The following is a 22,065-nucleotide window of genomic DNA, read 5'->3' as shown; positions in this document are numbered from 1 at the left end:
AGTACTAAGGCGCTATAGTTGGCACACCCTCTTTCCCCTCCAGTGATACGAGCACAGACGGAGCCAGACTTGGATAAGAGTGCCAGGCTAGGTGTGGCTGACAGAAGTGTCCTTTAGCTGTCCTTTAGACAGACACAGATATTATAAAGTAAATGGAGAAGATGTACGTATTAAACAATTTCCCTTCATCTCTGTAATCAGGATATAATTGGGTTTTTAGATTGTGAGTTGCAATATACAGTGTAGCCACAATACATAGCTTAATTAATTTTGTAATTGTTCATGTAATTGTAAATCATGGCCTTTTTACAGAAAAAAGAACGAGCGGAGATAAAGAGGAAGCAATTTCTTGCTGAGGTCACTTTAGACAGCTTGTGTTACAAAGTATACGCTTTAAACCCGAGTACGATACAGGCTGTTCCAGAGTGACAGATTGTATCGCAGCACAAAGAAAACACTGATATATATATATATATATTTTACTTTATCACTGTTAAATAGAAAAAGAGCATCATAGTATCTGCAGGGAGATAGAGAGGGAAGCTCCGATCAAGGTCACAGCTCGAGACAGACTGATTAGGTTGCCGTGGCACTTTGTGGCTCAACCGACTAAAACGCATGACTTATGTTGCAAGTTGTGACTTTGCAACAGAGCCACCGCACTGCCTGATGTATCTGAGGTCATCCTTTCACAATGCCTGATAGAGGAGTATACCCCTGCCAGTAATAACTCACTTGCTGCAGGGTGAGGACACCAAGATTCACAGCCTGCAAAGCCCACGAAGGACGTATTTTGATCTAAAAATTGCATTCATGTATTCGCTCAAAGGTATTATTGGATTTTCTTTTTAAAGCGATGTATGACCAGTGAATCTCTGTGATCACCAAGAGTACCGTCATGCCCTTTCTGCTTCTCGCATTTCCTCCTCGAGGCCACATTGCCTTTTGGGTACTTTTACAAGACTGTCCAAAACTAGCCTCTAGGTGTTCAGAATTGCTAGAGTTCCTGTAAGTATCATATTAAAGACCCCAAATCAATCTCCATTAACGATATTTTGGGCTTGATTGATTGGCCATGTTCATTGCTGGGAAGCCAGTGAGGGATCATATTCATGTAGTGGCACTACTAGCGCCTCCTACAGGTTGGCTGGGGCCCCTGCGCAGAGGTTGTGTCTAGGGGGGTTTAACGTGAAGTCAGGAGAAAAGAACAGTTTTCCTGAGCATTTTAAATTCAAAGGAAAAGGGTGTAGCGATAAGGTTTTCTATGGACTGTGTTTCTGTGCGTGCTCTCCTTGTTTCCCTGGCAACGGACATATTGACATGCTGCAGTGCTGCTGCTGGAGGTTGGCAGGCAGCCAGGAAGCCCCCCTGCCTTCACACAATCTCACATTCTGTCTTTTGCCAGCACTATCACTCCAGCTCCACGCAATTCCCATCTCACTTTTTTGTTCTCCATCTTGGTGGGTTTCTGAGACCAGCTGAATGCCAGTCTGAAGACTAATGACTTGGGTGGATTGTGTAGTGTGTATGTGAGCGAGGGGGGGGAAAAAGACGGCGCGGCGGGGAGGGAGAGCAAGAAAAACATGGAGGAGGGAGGGGCGAAGTCTGTGCCATGCAGCGCTCGCATGTTAAGATGAATAGAGGGAAAGGCGAGCCTCGTGTTATGTTACAGGAACATAGTAGTGGCTGGGGGGTTGGGCTCTACATCAACAGATGGATAAACCCGGGAGATGAATGCGTGCCAAGCGCCAAATGTATCAACGGCTTGCTGGGGCATGAAAATGTCAGGTGTCAGCGGCGAGCCATGCGGTCGCTGCTATTCATACAATCCACCATGTGCTGGATGTACACATAAGGCCTTGTGAGCGAGGATGACAGGGGGGTTAAGGGTAAGAGTAATGCCGGGCAGAGGAGGATAGATGAGTGGGTGACTCACCCCTTTATCAGCCATGGATACAGTGAGGAGCCTCCGTGGCCCTATGTGTTCAGACAGGTTGGGCAGGGAAATGTCAACACTGGGGAGGGTTGTGCGCGGCTAACAACCTCACGGAGGGATAAGAGCTAGCATTATCTCATCTGCAGAGCAACACTCACACACACTGCCGCTCAGGCTGTACTTAGACATGTGTTGACTGGTCATGTTAGGAACATAGCAACGCATACCAGCTAGTGCGTGCCCTTTCAGCTGCCGCACGAGGGCTTATATGACACGAGGAAATGTGCAAAAGCTCCATGCTGACCGAAAGCAATTTAGTGGGTTCTTACTCTCCAATTAGTGACTGGCTGGTGAACAAGTAACCCCATCAAAACACATCAGTTGGCATTTTGTTACGCAGCCTTTTCCAAAGCCCTCGGGGTCTGTGTCAACCGCGTCCTCGTCCAGACAAAGCCTTCTAAACCCAGGATTTCATTTCCACATTGTGCCCCGGTGTCCCCCTCATTGTTGATTTTTCCACTATGTGCAAGGCCAGGGCATTTGTACCAGTCTGCTAGGCCCACGTCAAAAGGAAAAGTATCCGCTGTTGACGGCTAGGCCATTCTTGTTATTCATGTCATGCCTGGTGGTTTAGTAGGGCAGGGTGCAGAATTTTCCAGAAGCAGCTGTGTGCTAGTGAAGCTGACAGTGCGCCAGCCCAAAAGGGTTTCTATCTCTCTTCTCTCTCTCGCTACAAAACCTCTCCCGCCCCTCCCTTCCCCCTCCATCGGCATGCTTGGCTCGGTGCCCGGACTTACTCAAACTCACACTCAACCAGAAATATCCGCTCTCTCTCCCCCTCCCTCCCTCCCTCCCTCTCCTGAACATATCCCTCTGGCTCAACAGAGAAGCTTCCATCACTCCGGATGACATTGGATCATTTTTCTCCCCCTGCACATTCCAGCCAACGAGGAGGACAAGGGAGGGGAGTGGCTGCCGATTCGGCTCTCTGTGATTATATCATTACAGAGCAGCAGTCATGTATACAGTATATCAAGCGCAAACCTGTCATTAGCATACTTTATTTGATGATGGCTAAATACAAGTGTGCTTTTGTTGGATCCAACCAACTGGATCGGCCTTCGTGCCAGCACCGCAGAATATAAATTCGGGAATGCTTTTCTCCGAGCGCTCCGAATGTGAGATCAACCTTGAGCTATAAAAACCCTCCTCTTATTTACTGTACCATTATCCCCCCCTCCAGACACCTGTTGTGACATGCTCTGCCCGAGTTATCAGATACTCCGAAGGCTCTGCCCGCGGTCTAAATAAACCTGTCCGAGCGACACAGTTGTGTAATGCACTCGAAGTCGCCGGCTCCAATAATAGCACACACCTGTCAAACACAGGCCCTGCTTGTTCTCTCTGTTGACCTGACCTCCTCTCGCTCCTTAACTCCCGACTCAAATGTTCCATGGCCGGGAGACAACGTAAACACTTCTTGAGAAAATTATTTCCAACAAACGCAGACACAAAGAGGTGGAGGTAACAAAAAAAAAAAAGCCAGAGAATGGAACATTTTGACTGGCAAGGGAGGGCGAACAAAGGCGATAAAAGCTTTATTCTGCCTCGGCAGAGATTGTGCAGTGGCTGCCACTATAAAGCCTTGATTGACAACAACATTAGCACTCAGAGGAGAAATAGCTCCCACTCACAGTTATGTAACATACAAAGAAACTACAGCGAGGTTGTGGATGGGTATTAGTGTGCATGTGCTTGTGTGTGTGTGTGTGTGTCGCATTCACAGATAAAAACAAAAGTGACAGAATATCTAAGAGTTTGTTCTTATCTTCTGACAACTGTATGCCTTCAAGGAGATGAAAGGCGCTGTACAACAGCCTGAGGATCTCTCGGGAATCCTGGATTTATGCGGCACATTAAAGTTGTCTCTGAGATTTTTTTCGTGGCGCTTTGTTGTTTGGCTAAGCGATGGTGAAAGTTTAATTGTGTGGTTGCGGTGGAGGCAGCTGATTTCGTCGCACGCAGAAGCCGAGCGCTGTGTCCCGGCTTGAACTGGCGATAATTGTCCGTGGCCGAGGCCCTTTCGGAAGAGCGAGAACAGACAGGCACAGGAGGAGATGAGCGTCCCATAATGCATCAGCAGAGATCTGCTGACACACCCAGGAAGCAGAGCCATTCATCAGCCCGCCGGGCCTCATCAGGCCCTTCACAGACCGGCAAAGCAAAGACATTCAGATGGTCAGCCAAAATTATTCCTGACATCATATCACTGTCGCTGGTTCCCTTTTATCTTCACATGAATCTCTGTACCAGACCGTTATTTGTAATGTTATGCTTAACCTCCGTGTCGTGGTTTCAGGCACATTCTGCGCCTCCCTACGTGGGCTTTGTGTCGTTATTCAGCTTAAAAGGCTGGGCACAGATGGCCCTCGCGAGCCATCACATCCATTTGAATCCAGGCTCTCAGCTGACTAAACAAGCACCTCGGGGGTGAAGAGGGACAGACAGTCACCTGCTACCCCCCCTCCAACCACCCTTTTACACACACACACACACACCAACATAACCACCACAAAGCTGACAGCTCAGCCAAAAGCCCTTCCACCGGCGGCAGACAGTCAATCACTGTGATTGCATCAGTGTTTTTGAAAAGGTCTGGCTCGCTGTCTTTCAGAATGTTGATGAACTGTAATTCGTGCGTGATTTGCCAAAGCAGCGCTGCAAGCGTACAGCAGAGCGGCAGGCTGAGGACGCTTCCAGAGCAAAGCCGCGCGAGCTGCTCACACGTTTACTTTTAGCGCGGCTCGTACTGACAGCTAAAGGCTAACTTTAGCCCCGCATGTCAGAGGTGGCAGCGAGCATCTTACTACGTGACTGGCATGGCCCTCCCAGAGGCCCAAAATACAGTATACGTCTGGAAGGTAGAGTTGAGCCAGAGAAAAGGGGAAGTCATGACTTTTGTTTAACACAAATGGATCTCTGTTCAAATCTGCAGCGGTATTTTTACAGCACAAAGTAAATTTAGACCCTTCGTGGGCTATATTCTACAGCCATATTGTTATGCACCGAATATTCTCGATGGCAGGAGATAACACTCCCCTCTCTCGCCTCCTATTTTTCATTTGGCACAGTAGCAGCATGCCATCTTATCAGCTGATCCAGAGCCAGAAGCTAGGAGCAGTTGCTCAGCAGAAAAAAGGAGGGATTGTGCTGGGCTCGGCTATAATACGAGAAAAAGCCCAAATGCTCTTGGATCAGTCCCATGCTTTGTCCTCATCTCTCACGTTGCCTCTCTCCCTTGTTCATTTTTCATCCTCTCTCCTTTCATCTTTTTGTCCTGCACCCCCTCTCCTTCCTCTGCATTCTGCTCACTCTCTTCCTCCACCTCTCTCTCTCTCTCTGCTCCACTTATAAGATTTGGCAGCACTCCAAGATCTGAGAAAAACATTGGAGGCATAGCCTCGTTTTGATGTCTGGAAAGAGAGGGAGGCTGAGAGTGAGAGAGAGAGGGAGCGCGCGCGAGAGAGAGAGACCTCATTTCCATTTCACAGACTTGATTCACAGCAACACCACAGCAGAAAGAAGGAATACAGGAATATCGAGAGTGTGAGCGTAACCGCCAGTCAGAGACAAAAGAGAGGATGGGGGGGGGGAAGGCAGACAGAGATCTTTGATCGCGAGAAAAAATGGAAAATTAGGTTCACAAAGAGTGATGACGGCTTGTGTAAAGAAATGCAGACGCAAACATGAAGGGGGAAAGGAAGGCATAGCAAAAAAAAAAATATGCACTTCTCTTCTGTGACCTCTAAAAGACACTGTCTTTGTTTCTAGCTGATACTCTCCATAGAAAACAGCTGAACTGCTGCACAAAAAAAAGAATAAAACTCATTGAACTCCAGCACAGAAAAACACCAAACCCTCTGCAGGCCTTTTTTCAGCCTCATGCCCGTCTGAGAGGACACACATTTGGCACTCAGCATTGTAATCATCTTAACTGTGCAGGCCTTCATGGTAAACAGGCCAGAGCAGTCAGTCAAGATGTAAAAACCCCCCTCTGTGGACCGAGCCAAGGAATCAGAAGGGAAATTTTACACATCCTGCGGATTCAGCCGTGCTCCTCCTAATTGCCGGTTTGGAGCTCCAACTTCTCCCCCCGGTGCTGAGAAGAGAAACCGTCATTACTAGTCTCGCAGGAGCCCAAGCCCGACTCCAAAGGGAAACTTTGATTGATGAAAAGAAAAAGAGGCAGATCCGAGCGTGTCCTCGATACAACATTTGCTGTGACCTTGTTTTCCCTGACAGGTCTAAAATTAACCGAGCGGATCAGTTATACTGGGAGCGCAGAAATGTGGACCAGATTCTCCTTTTGGCGCGTCCCTGTCTCTGCTCGCTTTCAGGGGATTACAGCAGCACGAGCATGCCTTTTGATTTATTGTGCTAAACATAGATTCATTAGTGAAACAGCTGGCTACATCCAGAGCTTTCACTGTCTCCCACACAGGCCTTCCCCTCCCTCCACCCGCCCCGCTGGACCATATTCAACGGTTTAATGTAAAAGAAATGCCTGAGGATTAGAATTTATGGTGCTCTTGTCAGCATTAGTGTTATGGCTATCTGCTCTCTCTGACTACATGCAATTATTTATAGACTACTGGAGTATTTCTCCATGTGATCGCGAAGAAGGCAGCGATCAAACACACGCTTATCTGATGCTCCAAAGACAACAAATATGAACTCTGACCATCCCTGTTATGACTTTACTATCACACCAACATCTTTGTGTAACACTGCATACCAGCCTACAGTTTACCATTACTATGGTTAACCATTAAAAGGGGCAGTGGCAGGGAGGCTTCACCTATCTGTTATTGCCTTTCACTTAGCTTGATTAACAAGACCGTGTCAAGTAAATCAATCAAACAGCCAATGAGGGATTTTATGACCATCGATCAGGCAGTGTGTTGCAACGTCTGGGTTGCAGAGATAACTCACAGCTGGAGCAGCTACTCCTACACGACTGTACGCCCTCAGACAAAAGCAAAGATCGTAAAGCAGCGGGAAAGAGGAGGGAATCAAAATGAAACTTTGCCCGAGGAGATATCAGTTTCACCTGGACTTCACCTGGCTCAGCCTCAGCAGGCACGTCTTACGAGGCTTTTCCATAAAAAGGTTCCAGGGAAGAAGCACATCAAAGTCAAACAATGTTTGCCTCATGAGCGGGAGCTTAAACATTAAAAATCCCTGAAGGTTTCTCATAAGTAAACAAAATGAACGCCTGTGAGTCATTAACCACAAATGGCTCCTGCATGATTATACTGAAAACAGAGGAGATGTTTCACTGCAGCAGAAGCACAAACATAAAAAAAAACCCAAAACAAATTAAAGCTGCACTTTCTGCCATCAACTCGGTTTGACCTTGTCTCCGCACGCCGCTTGTTTACTCAAATCTCCCCCATAATGTTCCCCTCCTGCATATGAATCGACAGGCTGCACCGGAGCATCTGCCGTGCACCGATTCCACCGGTAACCATGCAACACCAGAGCATTGTGTTATGACAGAGCCACTTCCAGGGACACATTATCGCTGTGTTAGATACGGTGCAGGCTATTTTAGTCAGCACTGAACAAACAGGTATTGGCTCTGCTGAGATTAATCTTCACAGTGCGGGAGAGAAATGTTCCTTTGTGTGTCGTTGCATCACGCTTGGTGCCAGGATACGAGGAACCGGCTTCCTCCTGCGATATATGGCTTTGAGTGACAATTAGGTCAAAGTGCCAGCTTGTAAAAAAGAAAATCTCAGAACAGTATGTAACAGGAATAAGGAGTGGGTGTGTTGCTGGTGAGCACAGCAAAGTGTTGCCTGTTATCAAACTGGGCTACGTTTAAAGTCCAGCTGATAAGATAGCGTTTCAAAGAACGGAAAAGGACTATAAACAAACATCTGTCTTAGAAATGTGCAGCCATGAAAAACAGGTTTCTGTCGGTCAGCCTCAGATCACATTGTTTGCTCTGAGTGTTTCATTTGTCCCCTTTTTTTATCATCCATGCCCTCTTTCGTTGGCTAAACACAAGGGTGCAAAGGTCATGTTTTCATTCAACATTACGAATCAATCAGTTAATCAGGACACCACACAGCTTATTAAAGAGCGGGTAATCCCTTTAAAGACTTTGAGGTGGCTCCAAAATACATTTAAAACACGTCTGTCGAGCAGTGAGGTCAGTAAATCCCCAGATGATGAACAGATTCACCAAGTGAGCGAAAGCACAACATGAAAGCCGTCTGAGGGAATTTAATTGCCAAAGAAGAAACAATCTGCTGTTTTAGGAGCTGCACTGCGATGAAACACGAGCAGGAGGCAGATAATGTCTCAAATAATTACGCAACAACGCCAAGACTCCACGTCAGTGTCCGCACGATGCAGCGTCAGCTGCACAGGAGTGACATTTCTTTGTCTCAAGATTGCTTCTCTTCTGCAGACACTGTAACTGCAGTTTGTCTCCTAACGACCCAATAAGCCGCTCATCGCTTTGTGGAGATGAGTCTGGCCGCCTGCTCGCCATAACGGGATGGAATTGCTGTTTTTATGGCTGTGCTGCCATGAATCTGCAACAATTACATTAGCATGTGAAGAGATACAGAGTGAGGTTGGTATGTGAGGCAGCAGCAGCATTATTGTTTACTCTGGAGGAGCACACGCTGCATACTGAGCAATGTGGAAGAATGGAGTAGTGGTGGTGAATATTATCGTGGCACAAAATGCTAAAGTTGGCAGTAAAGGGGTGTTGCTGCAGTGCTCGTGCTTGGAGGGAGTTTGAATAATGACTTTATTCATAATTTGTGATTTAATTGGAGATTTGTCTGAAAATAAACACCTTCATGAAGTCAGACGAAGCGTGGAAATGTGTAGCGCCGGTAGAAAAGCGTAGAATGTTTTTCAGGGTCCTAATTTGTGGTTACACAACATGCTCACATCATGGTATCATGTTGACAATCATGCACTTTCTCACATTACTGACTCAACAGATTCCAGCTGACTGAACATGACTTGGCACCTATTTCTGTACTCTGCAATCAGTTACAGTGATGCACAAAACTGGAGCAAATTTGGGACAATGTGTCAGATCACGCAAAAAGAGGCATGTGCGCAGAGCGAGGCTGCCGTCCCGCAGCGTGAAACAGTAGCCTACTTATGTTGTGCAGCGTAAATCAAGTCTCCCGAGCCGTCACAACAAGCCTGCGTATCAGAGCACAGAGCCCTATCTCTACCTCCACGTCCGTCCACAGTCCTGTGTAACTTGATCACTCAAATGAAGCAAGCTCAGACAATCAGTTCATACAAGATCAGAAATTGTATTTGGCAATTTTTAAACAAGTGCATACAAGTACAGCTAAAAGCATTTCAGTTTTGCCAAGTGCTCGTAGAGTAGCATTAGTCACATTCTACGTTAAACAGGAACTGCCACCAGACCTAGAAGTACATCAAGAATTTTGTTAAACATCAACAAAGAGGAACGTAGTCCATTATAATGAGTACATACCTTTATCTTCAAAAATATAGAAACACAATGTATTCAAAAATCAAAAATTATACAACCATGTTTACGAAGTATACTCTTCCCTTGGGTCCAATATGTACAAGTCCGTTAGTTTGTTTGAATGGTATGTATGTGATATTTATATATTTATACTCATATTTTTTTGCTTCCCCTCCCCAAAGAAGTGTTCAAACAAAATCAAGGGTCCCTCTCCTTTTTTACTTTGACATCTCCTGCAAGGATGGTGGCGATTTCTCCTTGCATGAAAGCCCATGGTACGTTCGAGCCAACCAGGGGACATTTCTCTCCACTGGGACAGTACACTTCACCCGTGGCACCTTGCTGCTTTATGCTTTCCCTCGAGCACGGGAAGCAGAACTTGTGAGAGGGCACAGACGGGCACTGAACAAAGTGTGTGTCCTCCAAACGCTCGTGGCACAGCGTGCAGCACAGGGGTATGCTGCCGGGTACCGAGGAGTCCGGAATGCTTTGGGGGTGCACTTGGTCCATGCCTGGCACGTGGGGGGTGCCTGCACCAGACGCATCTCTCTGCGCCAGCCTCCTCTGATTCATGGAGGACGGCGACAGGGGACTGCTGCTGTTCCTGCGGGTGGTGGAGTGGACTTGGTTGGCGTCCTTAGGAGAGCTGTTCCCACCTGCATTGTCTGCTGCCATGATGAGCGCCGCCATGGGGGACTGGCCATTCTGGGCCGCCTCAGGTGGGGTGGTGCGGGAGTGGGGGGATATTGTGGAGGGGGGAGAGGCGAAGCTTGGCGGGGGAACTGGAGGCATTTTCAGTCCGTCAGTAGGTGGTGGTAACCACTGCTGTCCTTCTCCATTGAGCTTGGCAGCTGTCCCCTCTCCCTCTGGTTCAGGCGATGCTTTTCTCTTCATGTTCCGGGGGTGTTTTCCTCTGTCTGGAGGTGGGAAAGGGTTAAACGTAAGAGTTGAGTTGCACAGCTCAGACAGGCATCCACAATTACACTGGAATGGAGACATGCATTTTTTTTTTTTTTGCTGCTCCACGCTGCACCACAGGGCACAAAACAATAACAACAAACAACAAATAATTAACAGATTCATTTATGCACCTTTAAATTGTGCAGACATGGCACTGTGTTCATTTTTCGCTCGATATCAACACATTCATGGGCTCGAACGGGTTAATAAATGTAACAGAAATGTGACAAATGCACAAACTAGAGAGAGTATTCGTCATTTTACCTGACTTTGACGCCGTGGCGCTGGCCTCGTAGCCCATAACCCTTTGTTGCATGGCCGCATGGTCCTTCTTGAACCTGTTGTCGAAAGTGTGCAGAGCCATCAGGTCCCTCACAGTTTTGCCCTTCCCCATCCAGTCCGCGTCTGCTCTGCTTTTGTGGCTCTCGGAGATCTCCGGCGTGAGGCTGTCCGGTCTGTGCTTCTCCTTCACCTCCCTGTCGTGCTCGGTGCTGGAGACCGAGGCGGGTCTCTTGCCCATGTCGGCGGGACTACCGACGGTCATTGCGGAGGGAAGCCCCATCTGGCCCGGTCTGCCGTTGACGGCGTGCACCGTGGGCATGTTCCCGTTAACCAAAGGCACTAGATTGGGGGGGACCGTGCTATTCCTGCGCGGGTTGGGGCTCTGGCGGTTCAGCTCCGGAGGCTCGTCGGGCTTAGGAAATCCATTGGGGACGGGAATGCCGTTCGCCTGCCTGCCAGACTGGTACTCTGGACCGAGCCTGGGCGGGCGGTCGGAGGAGATCGGGTAGCGGTCCAGCGGCTGCGGCGGCCGGGAGCCCGGGTCTCCCGCCGCAGCGTGGTTGATCGCCTGGATCTCCTTCCCGGAGAGCTGCGACTTCCCCGGCCCGGGAGACCTGCCCTCCTGAAACCCGTGAGCCCGCTTGAGCTGCCGGGCCGTCTCGATGACAAACTCAATGCGGTCTGCTCCTTCGTAGTTGACACATCCCCTGCAGACGGGCTCGGTAAAATCCCAGATCATGGCCCACGGCATGCGGGGCAAGTCGCATAAATAACACGACTGCCTCCTGGAAGAAGCAGCGACCGCTGCGGACGACATAGCGCTCGTCGTCGACCCCCCGAAAAGAAACCCAAAATGTGTCTTCTTCTCCGGCTTTTCCTCCGCAGCTCCCTTTTAAAAGCCAACGCAGAGCAAGTTCCCTCGGTGGAAAACAAAAAAACACACAAACTCGTCTTCTCCCGACTTCTCGAGCGACAACGTTGAAGTTTTAGAGGGAGAAGTTCATGTCGGTGTGTACTTTACTACGGCGCTCCTCTATCTATCTCCACTGACTCTCTACTACTGGCTCAATGTGGAGCAGTGACGTCACCACGGAGCTCTAAACGCCTGCTTCCACTTCAGTTTCTATTGACTTGATTTCTTCGACAGACCCCCTCCTCCTCCTCCTCCTCCTCCTCTCCTCTCCTCCCCTCTCTCCTTCCTCACCCCCTCGGTTTACTGCAGCCTCTGTCACTCACTGCTTCTTTCTGTTTTTCTCCTTTTTTTAAATTTTAATTTAATCACTTGAACCTCAGCCAGAAACTGCACCCAGTTCAGCTTTCGCCTCCCGACTGACTGAAGGGGAATAACCCACCACTGCTCCTATTATCACCATCAAAAACCTGCAAGAACAACAACAACAAGAAAAAATAACAACAAAAACAAACAAGACAGTATCAGTCCGGGTCCGCCGATACCAGCCCTGCTGCCTGCAGCGAGACAGAAACGTGGCTGTGAGGTTAGACCGCCAGGGGATGAAGCTCAGAGAGTCGCCTGCTCCTCCAGTTCACTGCTGCTTTGTCCTAAATTCAGGCTGAGAAACGCTGCAGCTTGTTTTTCTCAATGCACAGCGCCTCGACGCCATGAGCCGCTACTACTATCCCTGTGCACTGAATGAGGTGGGTCGACCCTTGAAAAAACAACCAGCCTTTTTTATTTATTTATTATTATTATTATTATTATTATTTTATAGAAATATACAAAAAATGTTACGCAGCAAAATCATAGATCAAAGGGAAAATTTTAAAGTGATCTGATTTTCTTTTTTCAGATTATATATTCCTCTTGTGTTGATGCAAAAAAAAAAAGAGAAAGAAAGAAAAAGGCGCCTCCATTAGCCAGTAACCAGGAAGCTCTGTCATGAGGTGGGGATTTCCAGCCAGTGTGTTGTAAACTTGAATGGATCAGGGGGGTTACAGCATGAATATAGCTCTGCCCACATTTTTATTCTTGCGCACCGAACAGTCAGTCATCCAGATCTGCCACCACTAAATGAAATTACACAGGAATGAATCAGCCATTCAGACCGGGCGAGTTAACCATCAAACTCAAGCCGAGGAGCAAAATAAAGGAAGTGTGAGGGCTGCAGCGAGATTAATGACTGCACGTCTTTGACGTTGAATGTTTAACACGGTGGGGGAATAATATTACTCGAAACAGGTCATGCGCCAAAAACCCAGCCACAAAAAAAAAAAAAAAAAAAAAAATTCCCCTGAAGTAAAAGTGTAGGTTTGAACTGGAGGAGTGTCCCAGTGGTTCAGATTCCTCCCTCTCATCTGGGCTCATTCCAACTCATTGCAGCTTAGCCTCGGGGCTTTGGGTGAGGCAATGCGTCTGTAACCTGCAGACACAAAGCAGGATATGTTTGTGCAAGTCCATGTGACGTTGGAAAGAGGAAGCGAGATGTTTAGTCACGTACCCTCATCCGCCTCACCCATCTACGGGACACCGGGGCCATTTGGCTCCCTGCCTGCCCAGCGGCCGTGATCACACACTGTGGCATGAGGCGTCGCTTCAAAGGGTTTCCATAAAAACACGAGGCTGCTATCTGTTGCCACCCATCACATATATATGTAGCTCAGCTGCCACATGGTTTCTGTGACAACGTACAGTATGAATGAGCAACACAATAGAGGTCTGTGTTACTGTAAACTACAGTATTAACACATCGCTTCCCTTCTCTGCTTTCTCGCAATTCTCAGTCCTCATCGGGAAAACAACACTAGGAAGTGTTGTTAGGCTTTATGACACGGTTAGGAAACGACTGTACCGAGGGGGCAAAATAAACACATTCCTTCCTTGAGATTGGTGGGAAACTGTTGCCTAACACTTTGATCCTTCGCTTTCCAACCCGGGCCATGTTTGTGCAAGCAAATAGCTCCACACTGTTATGCAAGATGGAGGCATGCTGGGATTCAATTAAATCCTAAATGACCCAAATCTATAATAGGAGGATCCATTGATTTGAAAAAATGAAAGCGTGGCTGCGAAGCAAAAGGCAGGACTGTGCTGAGCAGAGGCGACAAAGGTCTGAGAGGAAGCCAGACACGCACAGATGGCTCTGATTGGCAATATGAACCATGTATACAGTAAAATCACCACAGTGTGACCCAGCTGACGGCCGTCTCGTTTGAGTCTCGCCACTAAACCAGATGGAGCAGCTGTACAACGCTGTCTTGAACTTCTTTTTTTTTTTTTTTCCTAAGCAGTATGTAAATTGAGACATGAAGCAGCTAAATAAAGAGTGAGAGGTAGGTGACGGCCAGGGGAATACCCAGCATGTGACAGCATTGCGGGCTTGATGACGAGATGACGTTATTTTTGTTCTATCGCTTTCTTTCCGAGCCTGTTAAATTTTATATTGGCCATCTTTTATTCATGGGGGCGAAAAAAAATCATTACAAATTCTCTCAGAAGTTTATCTGCCTAAGCGGAGCCACAGCAGCGCTGGATGTTTTCTCCGTCTTCTCCTTCTCCTGCATGAGAACAACATTGGAGTTATATAACCATTTTTATTTTTTTTTTAGCTCAGCTGCTGAGGTGAGCACTAAATGAAACTGTAACATGTTGCACAGACATGAAAGGGGGTTATAACAGGACAGTGCGAGGACACGTTACTGAGGTCAGGACAGTGGTTGTAAAGTTGAACGTGTTTGCAACAAGCAGCGGGAACCATGGAGATTATCACAGTACCCCAACTACCATATATATCCTGTTTACGCTGCTATTTTTAGCCGCAGATTTGCACAGCAGGGATTAGAGCGCAGATAAAAAAAAAATTTGGGGAGCTCTGAAAGATAACATCAAAGCATCCATCTGTCATAATAGCTGCTTCCTGTTTCTTTTTTAAAAAAATGAAATATTAGTTTGATTTCGTTTTAATGGTTTTCTGAATGGGGCTCACTGCACAATCCAGGCTGCAGCATGCAGCAGATGCACAGAAGCACTAAATGCGAACATGAAATCGGGAGTCGGCTTTGAAATAGGTATAAAATGGTGGAATTCAAATAAAATGGAGGGTCGACGGTGAAAGGGAAAAATGTGCTGGGCGGCTGGAATCTGGGGGCTGGAGGCTGCAGAGGTGATGTCATTGGGCCAGAGCAAGAGGCGAGTGAAAAACAAGTCTCTCTCTTTATTCTGATCCTCTTTGCAGTTCCAGTGGGGGTTGGGGGGGGAGGGAGAAGGGAGGGAGGGGGGGGGGACTGGCGGTCGGCCAAGGCAAGGGCTGCTGGGAAATGGCAAAGGATGCCAAGCAGGCCCCACCGCCAACATTAGAAGCTCACATCTTTGTTCTCAGAAACCTGGTGTGCTGCCAAAGGCCTCATTTCGGCTCCATGGCATGATTACACTGGATGTAGGCCAACTACTGAGAGCTCGCTCGCTCTCTCTCCCTCCCTCCCCTCTCTCTCTCACTCTCTCTCTCACCCGCTCTCCCTTTATGCTCCCTCCCCAGGCTCTCTCTCTTTCTCTCTCTCTCTCTCTCTCTTTTTCCACTGCCTTCAAAAGCTTTCTGCCAAACATGCAGCAGTTGCCATGGCTGCAGAGAATGGAACATAAAAAAAGCGAGTAATGAGTCAGGCTTGGACCCAGATGTGCCACATGTGTAACCATTTAGAAAAAAAACACAAGATGGTAACATATCCCCCCTTAATCTGCCGGGCTTGTCAGGGGGACAGACGACGAGTCGGTAAATACCAGAGGCGCTTGCGAGGAGGGGGGAGAAGTGGAGGAAATAATCCCCGCAGAAAAATGTAAATGAACATTGTTTTCACATCCATTTTTTTTCGAGCAGGAGGTGGTTTCAGTGCAGCGGGGTTAATTTTGGCAACCAGGAACAGAAAGACGTGAACTTTGCTTCTGTAACGCTACGCTCAAGTGGAGCCTGCACACATTGTGAGCCGACAACATCATTTCCTGTCCAGTGGAAACCCCCCAGATATTTTCAGTCACAACCGCACTTTGATGTAAACAAACTTTCCCTGCGTGGCCTCTTCGAGCAAAATCAGCACATAGTTTGAGCTCACCGGTCCCAATTCATAGGCGGCTATTAGAATGAGTAACGTTACCTGCACGTTGAAGTGTCTTCTTACTTATTGCCCTTAAAAGGCAGCTCCACGCCTGACTCATACTTGTCATGTTTAGCATACTGAGCCATGCAGTCATTCCAGCTTTGTGACCGACTGTTTCAAAATGTCATTCTGCTGCATTCTCTCTCACACACGTGTTTATTTTAATTCCCAGAAGGATCGTCCACAGCCGCTCCTACGGCAGCGCTGTACTAGTTCCTGTTCTTACACCTTGATTGATCCTCAAGCAAACTCCAGAGGGACTTGACACATCCGGCTTCATTATGAGTATCTTTGTAGCGCTTACAGTAGCATTAATATGGATGTACAGCAGGCGTGTGAATGTGTATATGTGTTACAGGGACGTTTATATTTGGACACACAGCTTCTCTCTAGCGTCGTTATTTTGACAAAGGTTAGGCTTTTTTTTCATTTTCTCTCGTCGAGCCAAAGGGAAAGAAGGAGTAGCTTTTTCATGCGTTATGTAACCTCTTCCTCTGAGCCAAAATAAAACTTTCCCAAAGTGGGCTTATTTATTACCGGAGCTTGCTGTCTATTTTTGAGCTGCCTCGCTAGAAAATGGACTCTGACATCCCCGGCGCAGCAGTTAAACACAGCACTCGGATGTCATATCTTGAATCGTGGGCATCCATCTTCACATGGCTGCTGTCCTTTTCTGCCATCTTGGTAGAGAGCCAGAGTAATTTGCATTAACTCCTTTGCATGTATTAGTTCAGCCAAACAGTTGCATAAACCCTGGTGAATAATACATAAAAATACGAGTGAACATGCATATTTATAACCATCTTTATTTATTTCAGGGTTGCTACTGGAAGAAGATCAAAGCGTCTCTTTTTCTAGTAACATTTGCCTTGAAAGCAAAAGGGTATACAGAGAAATGTCTGTGATGTATAGAATACTAAATGACATGACTGTGAGGAGAAGGAAAGCCAAGAATAGCAAATACCGACCCAATTGGAAAACCTCAAGCCTCTGAATGTTGGGGGAAATTGTTCATAGATAGCATGTGGCTTATTCAGATCGGGAAAGTAGGCACGAGCGTGGATGAATGCAACTGTAATACATCATTTACAGATGTTGTGGCTACATTTGGAAAGTGATATTTCTTTTCCCGCAATTAGCTCTAAACACATTTACTTGGAAACAGCCCTTCTTTGGTAGCGGTCGTAAATCAGACCGAGGCTTCCCGTCCCAGATTCCACAGATGCCTCGCTGCCCTCTCTTTGATTGTCTGGTTTATGGTGGATGTTTCATCATATGCTGCTAGCGCCCGTGCCAGAGATGTCCTTCCTCCCCTTTCCATAAAAGTGCAAGTTGTCACGACGGTGTGGCATTCATTATCCGCCTGTGGTTTTTGCAGGCCTGGCCCCCGAGCAGCTGGGGAGCATTGGTTGTCACACTGAACGGCGGTGAAAGATGGGAGGGCAGGAGATGAGTGCTGTCCCCCCTGTCTGTGTGATAAAGCCCCCTTAAAACCACAGTGTCTGGGCATCTGGGCACACGATGCCTCGCCTCCCTCATCCACTTCAAAGCCTTGTCTCAGAAGACAGCTCGCTGCGAGGAGCCGAAATAGAAAATGGAGGTGTAATGACAAGAACAACCGTGTGTATGTGAATCCACAGACCTTCGATTTAAAGGACAGTTTATCACAAATTGTGTCTTATTCGTTTTGGCCAATAGTTCACACTACTTTACAATGTTGTGACGATATTATACTCACAAAAGTAATTGTGAAAATCTGGAACGTGGTGACATTGCTACAAAAAAGGTCTGGTAGGGGAAGAAGAGAGCAGTCAGACAGGTTGTAAACAAGTCAGACCTTTTTCACAACTTTATCAGAAGTTAGATCAAAAGTGAGAGTACACAAAACGCAAGTCTTTTTCTCTTATCGTCTTAATGTCTCACTCTAAAAGTACTAAAATGAGCTGTCTGTCTGAGCCATTGCGTGCCCCACTGCCCGAGAAGTGAATCAGGCGACTGTTATCTTTGGTATTGCAACATGGAGACAACTAGCGAGCAGCCACAACATCATGAGAGGGTAAAATTGAAAGTACATACTGTTCATGCCAGTAATGATCTCTTATCGTCTTAGTGTTGTACTCCAAAATTCCTAAAAAGCGCTCTGTGTGACCAACTGTGTGCCTCGCTGCTTCCTAAGTAAATTAGGCTATTCTTATCTTTGCTAACGCAACATGGAGAAAACAAGCAGGCTGGTACAACTTTATGAGAGGGTAATATGGAAGTGAGACGATGGTAATGTCAGTAATGCTCTCCTATCGTGTTAGTGTCGTACTCCAAAATACCATAAAATGCTGTTTCGTAAGCAATTCAGGCTAACGCTACTGTTATCTTTGCTAACGCAGAACGGAGAAAACTAGCAGGCCCTGCTGAATGTATAACCATGACAATGACTCCCTCTGAGAAGTAATGTCGAAAAGCATTGTGGAGTTAACGTCATAGATGAAGTAATTATGGATAAAGATTAGGCTGTTTGCTGACTTTGTAAAATGCTGCTAGCATACAAAAAATGCTGCTAGCATGCATACTCAAACGAGACACCACGAACAAAGAGAACAACGTTAAGTCTGCTACTTCGTCCTAGCGAAATGTAGCAGCTGTTGACTGATGGGTGAATTAACCAAAATAACTCAACACGTGTGCGCCTAACGTTAGCTAACTGCTAGCTAGTGGCTAGTAGCTAGTTTTCATTGGCTTATTGTTACGTTAGTGTCATTTATAATTACTTAATATCCTCTTCACTGTTGAAAAGCTCACACAAGAGGCTATATATGTTATATTATAGGACACATCGATAGGGAATCTTATCTTTCATCTTTTGTCTGACAGTTGACCCGTTTGTTAATTCATACAGGTACTACTATTCTGAACCTGCTCTCAATGTAAAGCCTCAGATGTGAGTTACGAAAGATCCCATTACCTCTACTTGAACTGCATGTGTGACAAACTAGTTTTGCAACAAAGACAACGATGGATGTTGTCATACATACAGTCATTATTCCTAACAGGCACATAGTGGATAGTTTAGTCATAGCCACCACAACAAGCTCAGCTGAAGAGGTACAGTAACACTGTGGGAAGCACATGGGATGAATAGCAGAGTCTTGACGCAAGAGCAAAAGTCCCAGAGGGATACAAAAGGACGGAGCGCAGGGAGCGCTGTGGGAAAGTTCAGTGTCCTTGAAGGAGCCTGATAAGCCCGAGGTGATATGAGCCCCGCGTGTTAGTATTGTGCAAATTTGTAACGACTACGAGCTGGCTGCTGATAGAGAGCCGTCTTACGCCATGTGTTTGCACACAAACCTGCCTGTCCAAAGGGCACGTTGAACAGGGAGTGGCTGATGTTATCTGAGCGATTCCAGTTTGTGATGGTAATGTCACACTGGGTGTTTACTGGAGTTGTTTTACACGGTCGACATACAGGTTTGAGCAGGTTTTCAAACTGCTTTAACATATAAAAAGGTTGCGGTGACCTCTCCACCTACTTGTGCTAAGATGGGTGCCACATAGCTCAGCGGCCACACAGATGTGTAACTTGACCTTGCAGTATGTAAATAATTTGAAAGCTCTCTCTCTCTCTTGACAAAGAGGGATAAAGTTCACCTACACCTCGTTGCCACACAATGGGAGGGAGGAGCCAGACAGCCTTGAAGCGGAAATGGTTTCACACTGGCTGACAAGTCTGGCAACACCCAGGGTTGCCCTGAAGGACAACAAACCGCCCTGCTTCACTTACACACTCTTGTTTTCACATGTACGTATCTACTTGCTGATCAGGACACATCTTTGCAGAGAACTCATTTCTGTCTTCCTTCCTGAGGCTGCCGCGTGACGTGTTCGCTCTCTCTCCGTCTCTCCTCGCATGATAAAATCGCTCTGAAAAAAAAAAAAAATGCCGTTGCCTAACAACAAGACGAGCAAAGTTCACCTCCCATGTAACTGCCAAAAAAAAAAAAAAAAAAAAAAGCTTTCCAGCAGCTCTCACATGATCCCTGCCAAGTTAACCATTTACAGCAAGGAGGAAGAGAGAGAGAGAGGCTTACTCTGGGTAAACAGCGTTTGCTGTTGGAGCTGGTTAACATGCAGGGACATGAAACTCGTCAGGCTACAAGTCATCCCGCAGCAACACAAAGCTCCTTCCTCCAGCCACAGAACAATGCATGCGGGTCAGAGCAGTGCTCCCATTATGAAACCGCTCTGTCACAAGACGAGCGCCTCACAGGAATGCTGTTGTGACACATGTGCGCTGTTGACGCAAGGGTTAAACATTGAACGGCTCACACACACACACACACACTTAAGCTGCCAAAAGGGCGGGAGCTTTAACCGCTCCAGCACCGCTTGGTCGTCAGCGTGTGTTTATCTTTCCACCACGTCCCCCGCCACCTCCCAACGGTCGTCGGGTTTATCAAAGGAAAAGTCCTCTTGTCTAACTGCAGCCAGGTGCAGCACGGTGTAATGATTCACACAGCAGACACAATACTCCGCAGCAGATTGCCTCGCATGTTGGGAGCTCTGCAGAGGTCACTGGGTGCGAGTGTGTGTGTGTTGGATGCCATGTGCTGATCTCTGGCTCGGTGCTGGTGCAGAAGGTTCAGCAGGAGTTCAGCACATATTCATTATTCATGCATTTCTCTGTATCAAGTGATGGCACCGGGGAGCTTCTTTTCTCCCTGAAAAGGTCCAAGTGCTTCAGAGTTTCTCTCCGCTGTTTTCACTCCGTCGTGTTTTTCTTTTTCTTTTTCAGATGTGGAGTAAAAGAATATGTGAGGAGGTTTATTTATTTATGCGCTCAGTGGGTCTGGATTTTTTTTTTTTTAAAGCATTCAGTATTTGTTTCTTGGATTTAGACGTTGCTAAGCACAGGAAATGTATCGGAGTGATTCTTTACAGAAGGGTTTTCTTCAGTTTTAATGTGTGCTGGCAAGGCTTTGAAAAATCCCTGCTTAACAATTCGAGGAAAGCCAAGCCACCTGGAAATCTCATGACTTCCTGAATCTAATTCCAGGCCGAGCTATCAGACTGTCTGACTAGCAGCTTTCATTGAGGGGTGTAAACACTGAATGTCAGGCATGTTTGCCAGAGCCAGTGTTGAATCAGGCATTAGTACTCATGTAATGCCTGCAGTGAACTCAAATGCCCCAGCAAAGCCCTGATTATATTTTCTCCCTGTCTAACAGATTTATAGTTACACAGTGAACTCCAGGAGAAAGCTGGCACAGGCCGGACTCGTGAAACAGGCCTCTACACAGACTATTCTCGTTGTTTTTAAATGCAGTCTGGTCTTCACTCCAACCATATAATAACAGATGTCAGCTAAGGCGTGCAGTTTTGATAACCTGCAGTTGTAATCTTGAAAATGTGCACGGGGCAAACAAGGAAACGGCAAAGACAGAGCAAAGGTATGTCACCACCGAGGGAGAATCCAGAACAAAATCCCCTCTCATGTCACAGCGTGCTGTGTTGGCGGACCGTGACCTCATCCAAAGTTTACATGCAGCCGCCTCACGCTGCTTTGTTATCTTCAAAACTTGCAAACCAGCACATTCCAGCCCTCAGCGGCAGCGCAAAATGTCAGCGTGCAGATCCTGCTGCACTGCGAGAAACACGATAAGCAAATAAACGAACACTTCACCTCGTGCGCAGCAGCACATTTCAGAGGGTACAAAACAAAATGCACAGGCAGATGCACACACTTTCATAAGCGGGAGGGCAGGGATGTATATAGGTCAGTTGTGGACTCTCGATTGGAGCTTTGCGTGTCTGCTTACTCAGCAGCCCGCACCAAGCTTAGCTCGCTTTCAGTCTTTTTTTAAACCAGACCACAGGGTAGTAAATAGCTACGAGGAGGATCACAGCCTTCACAGCTGATTGGCTTGATGCTCGCCTGACATAAACAGGAAGCCGGCCGTGCGAGTCAGAGAGGGGAGCAAACGAAGACGGAAGGACCAGCGACAAGCAGAATGTGGTGGCAAGACAAAGAGAGAATGTGTAAAAAGCCTGAGGGATTTAGATTTGAGAGGAGGAGAAAAAAAAAAGGTCTCTCTGTTTGTGGCGTGCCATGTGACTCACGGAGGAATTCAGCCTGTGATTCAGTGCTCTGCATTGTCAGCAGGCAGTGTGCAGTGATAATGGTGATGAGGTGTTTGTATTGGTGACAGCAGGAGACCACTAAATGATTAACGCTCATCATAATATTCATTCTGTA

General features: G+C 47.0%; 1 protein-coding gene across 1 annotated transcript; it reads right to left on the bottom strand.

The window, feature by feature from the left end:
* Positions 1-9,268: 9,268 nt before the first annotated feature.
* On the bottom strand, positions 9,269-11,858 carry irf2bp2a (interferon regulatory factor 2 binding protein 2a). The gene is made up of 2 exons (XM_084375231.1): positions 10,698-11,858; positions 9,269-10,390 (listed from the first exon to the last, which is right to left on the bottom strand). Exons 1-2 carry the CDS (start codon positions 11,530-11,532, stop codon positions 9,672-9,674), a joined length of 1,554 nt encoding a protein of 517 aa, XP_084231357.1. The 5' UTR covers positions 11,533-11,858; the 3' UTR covers positions 9,269-9,671.
* Positions 11,859-22,065: the final 10,207 nt, after the last annotated feature.

The sequence above is a fragment of the Pagrus pagrus genome, assembly GCF_965226575.1.
Source record: "Pagrus pagrus genome assembly, chromosome: 15".
NCBI lineage: Eukaryota > Metazoa > Chordata > Actinopteri > Spariformes > Sparidae > Pagrus > Pagrus pagrus.
This window is presented reverse-complemented; position numbering and strand designations above follow the sequence as displayed.

What these genes read in the sequence shown, in the direction of transcription:
- irf2bp2a (XM_084375231.1), bottom strand. Translation starts at nt 11,532, where the DNA reads ATGTCGTCCGCAGCGGTCGCTGCTTCTTCCAGGAGGCAGTCGTGTTAT. An exon ending in CGCCACGGCGTCAAAGTCAG is followed by an intron (nt 10,391 to 10,697) that starts GTAAAATGACGA and finishes TCCCACCTCCAG; the next exon opens with ACAGAGGAAAACACCCCCGG.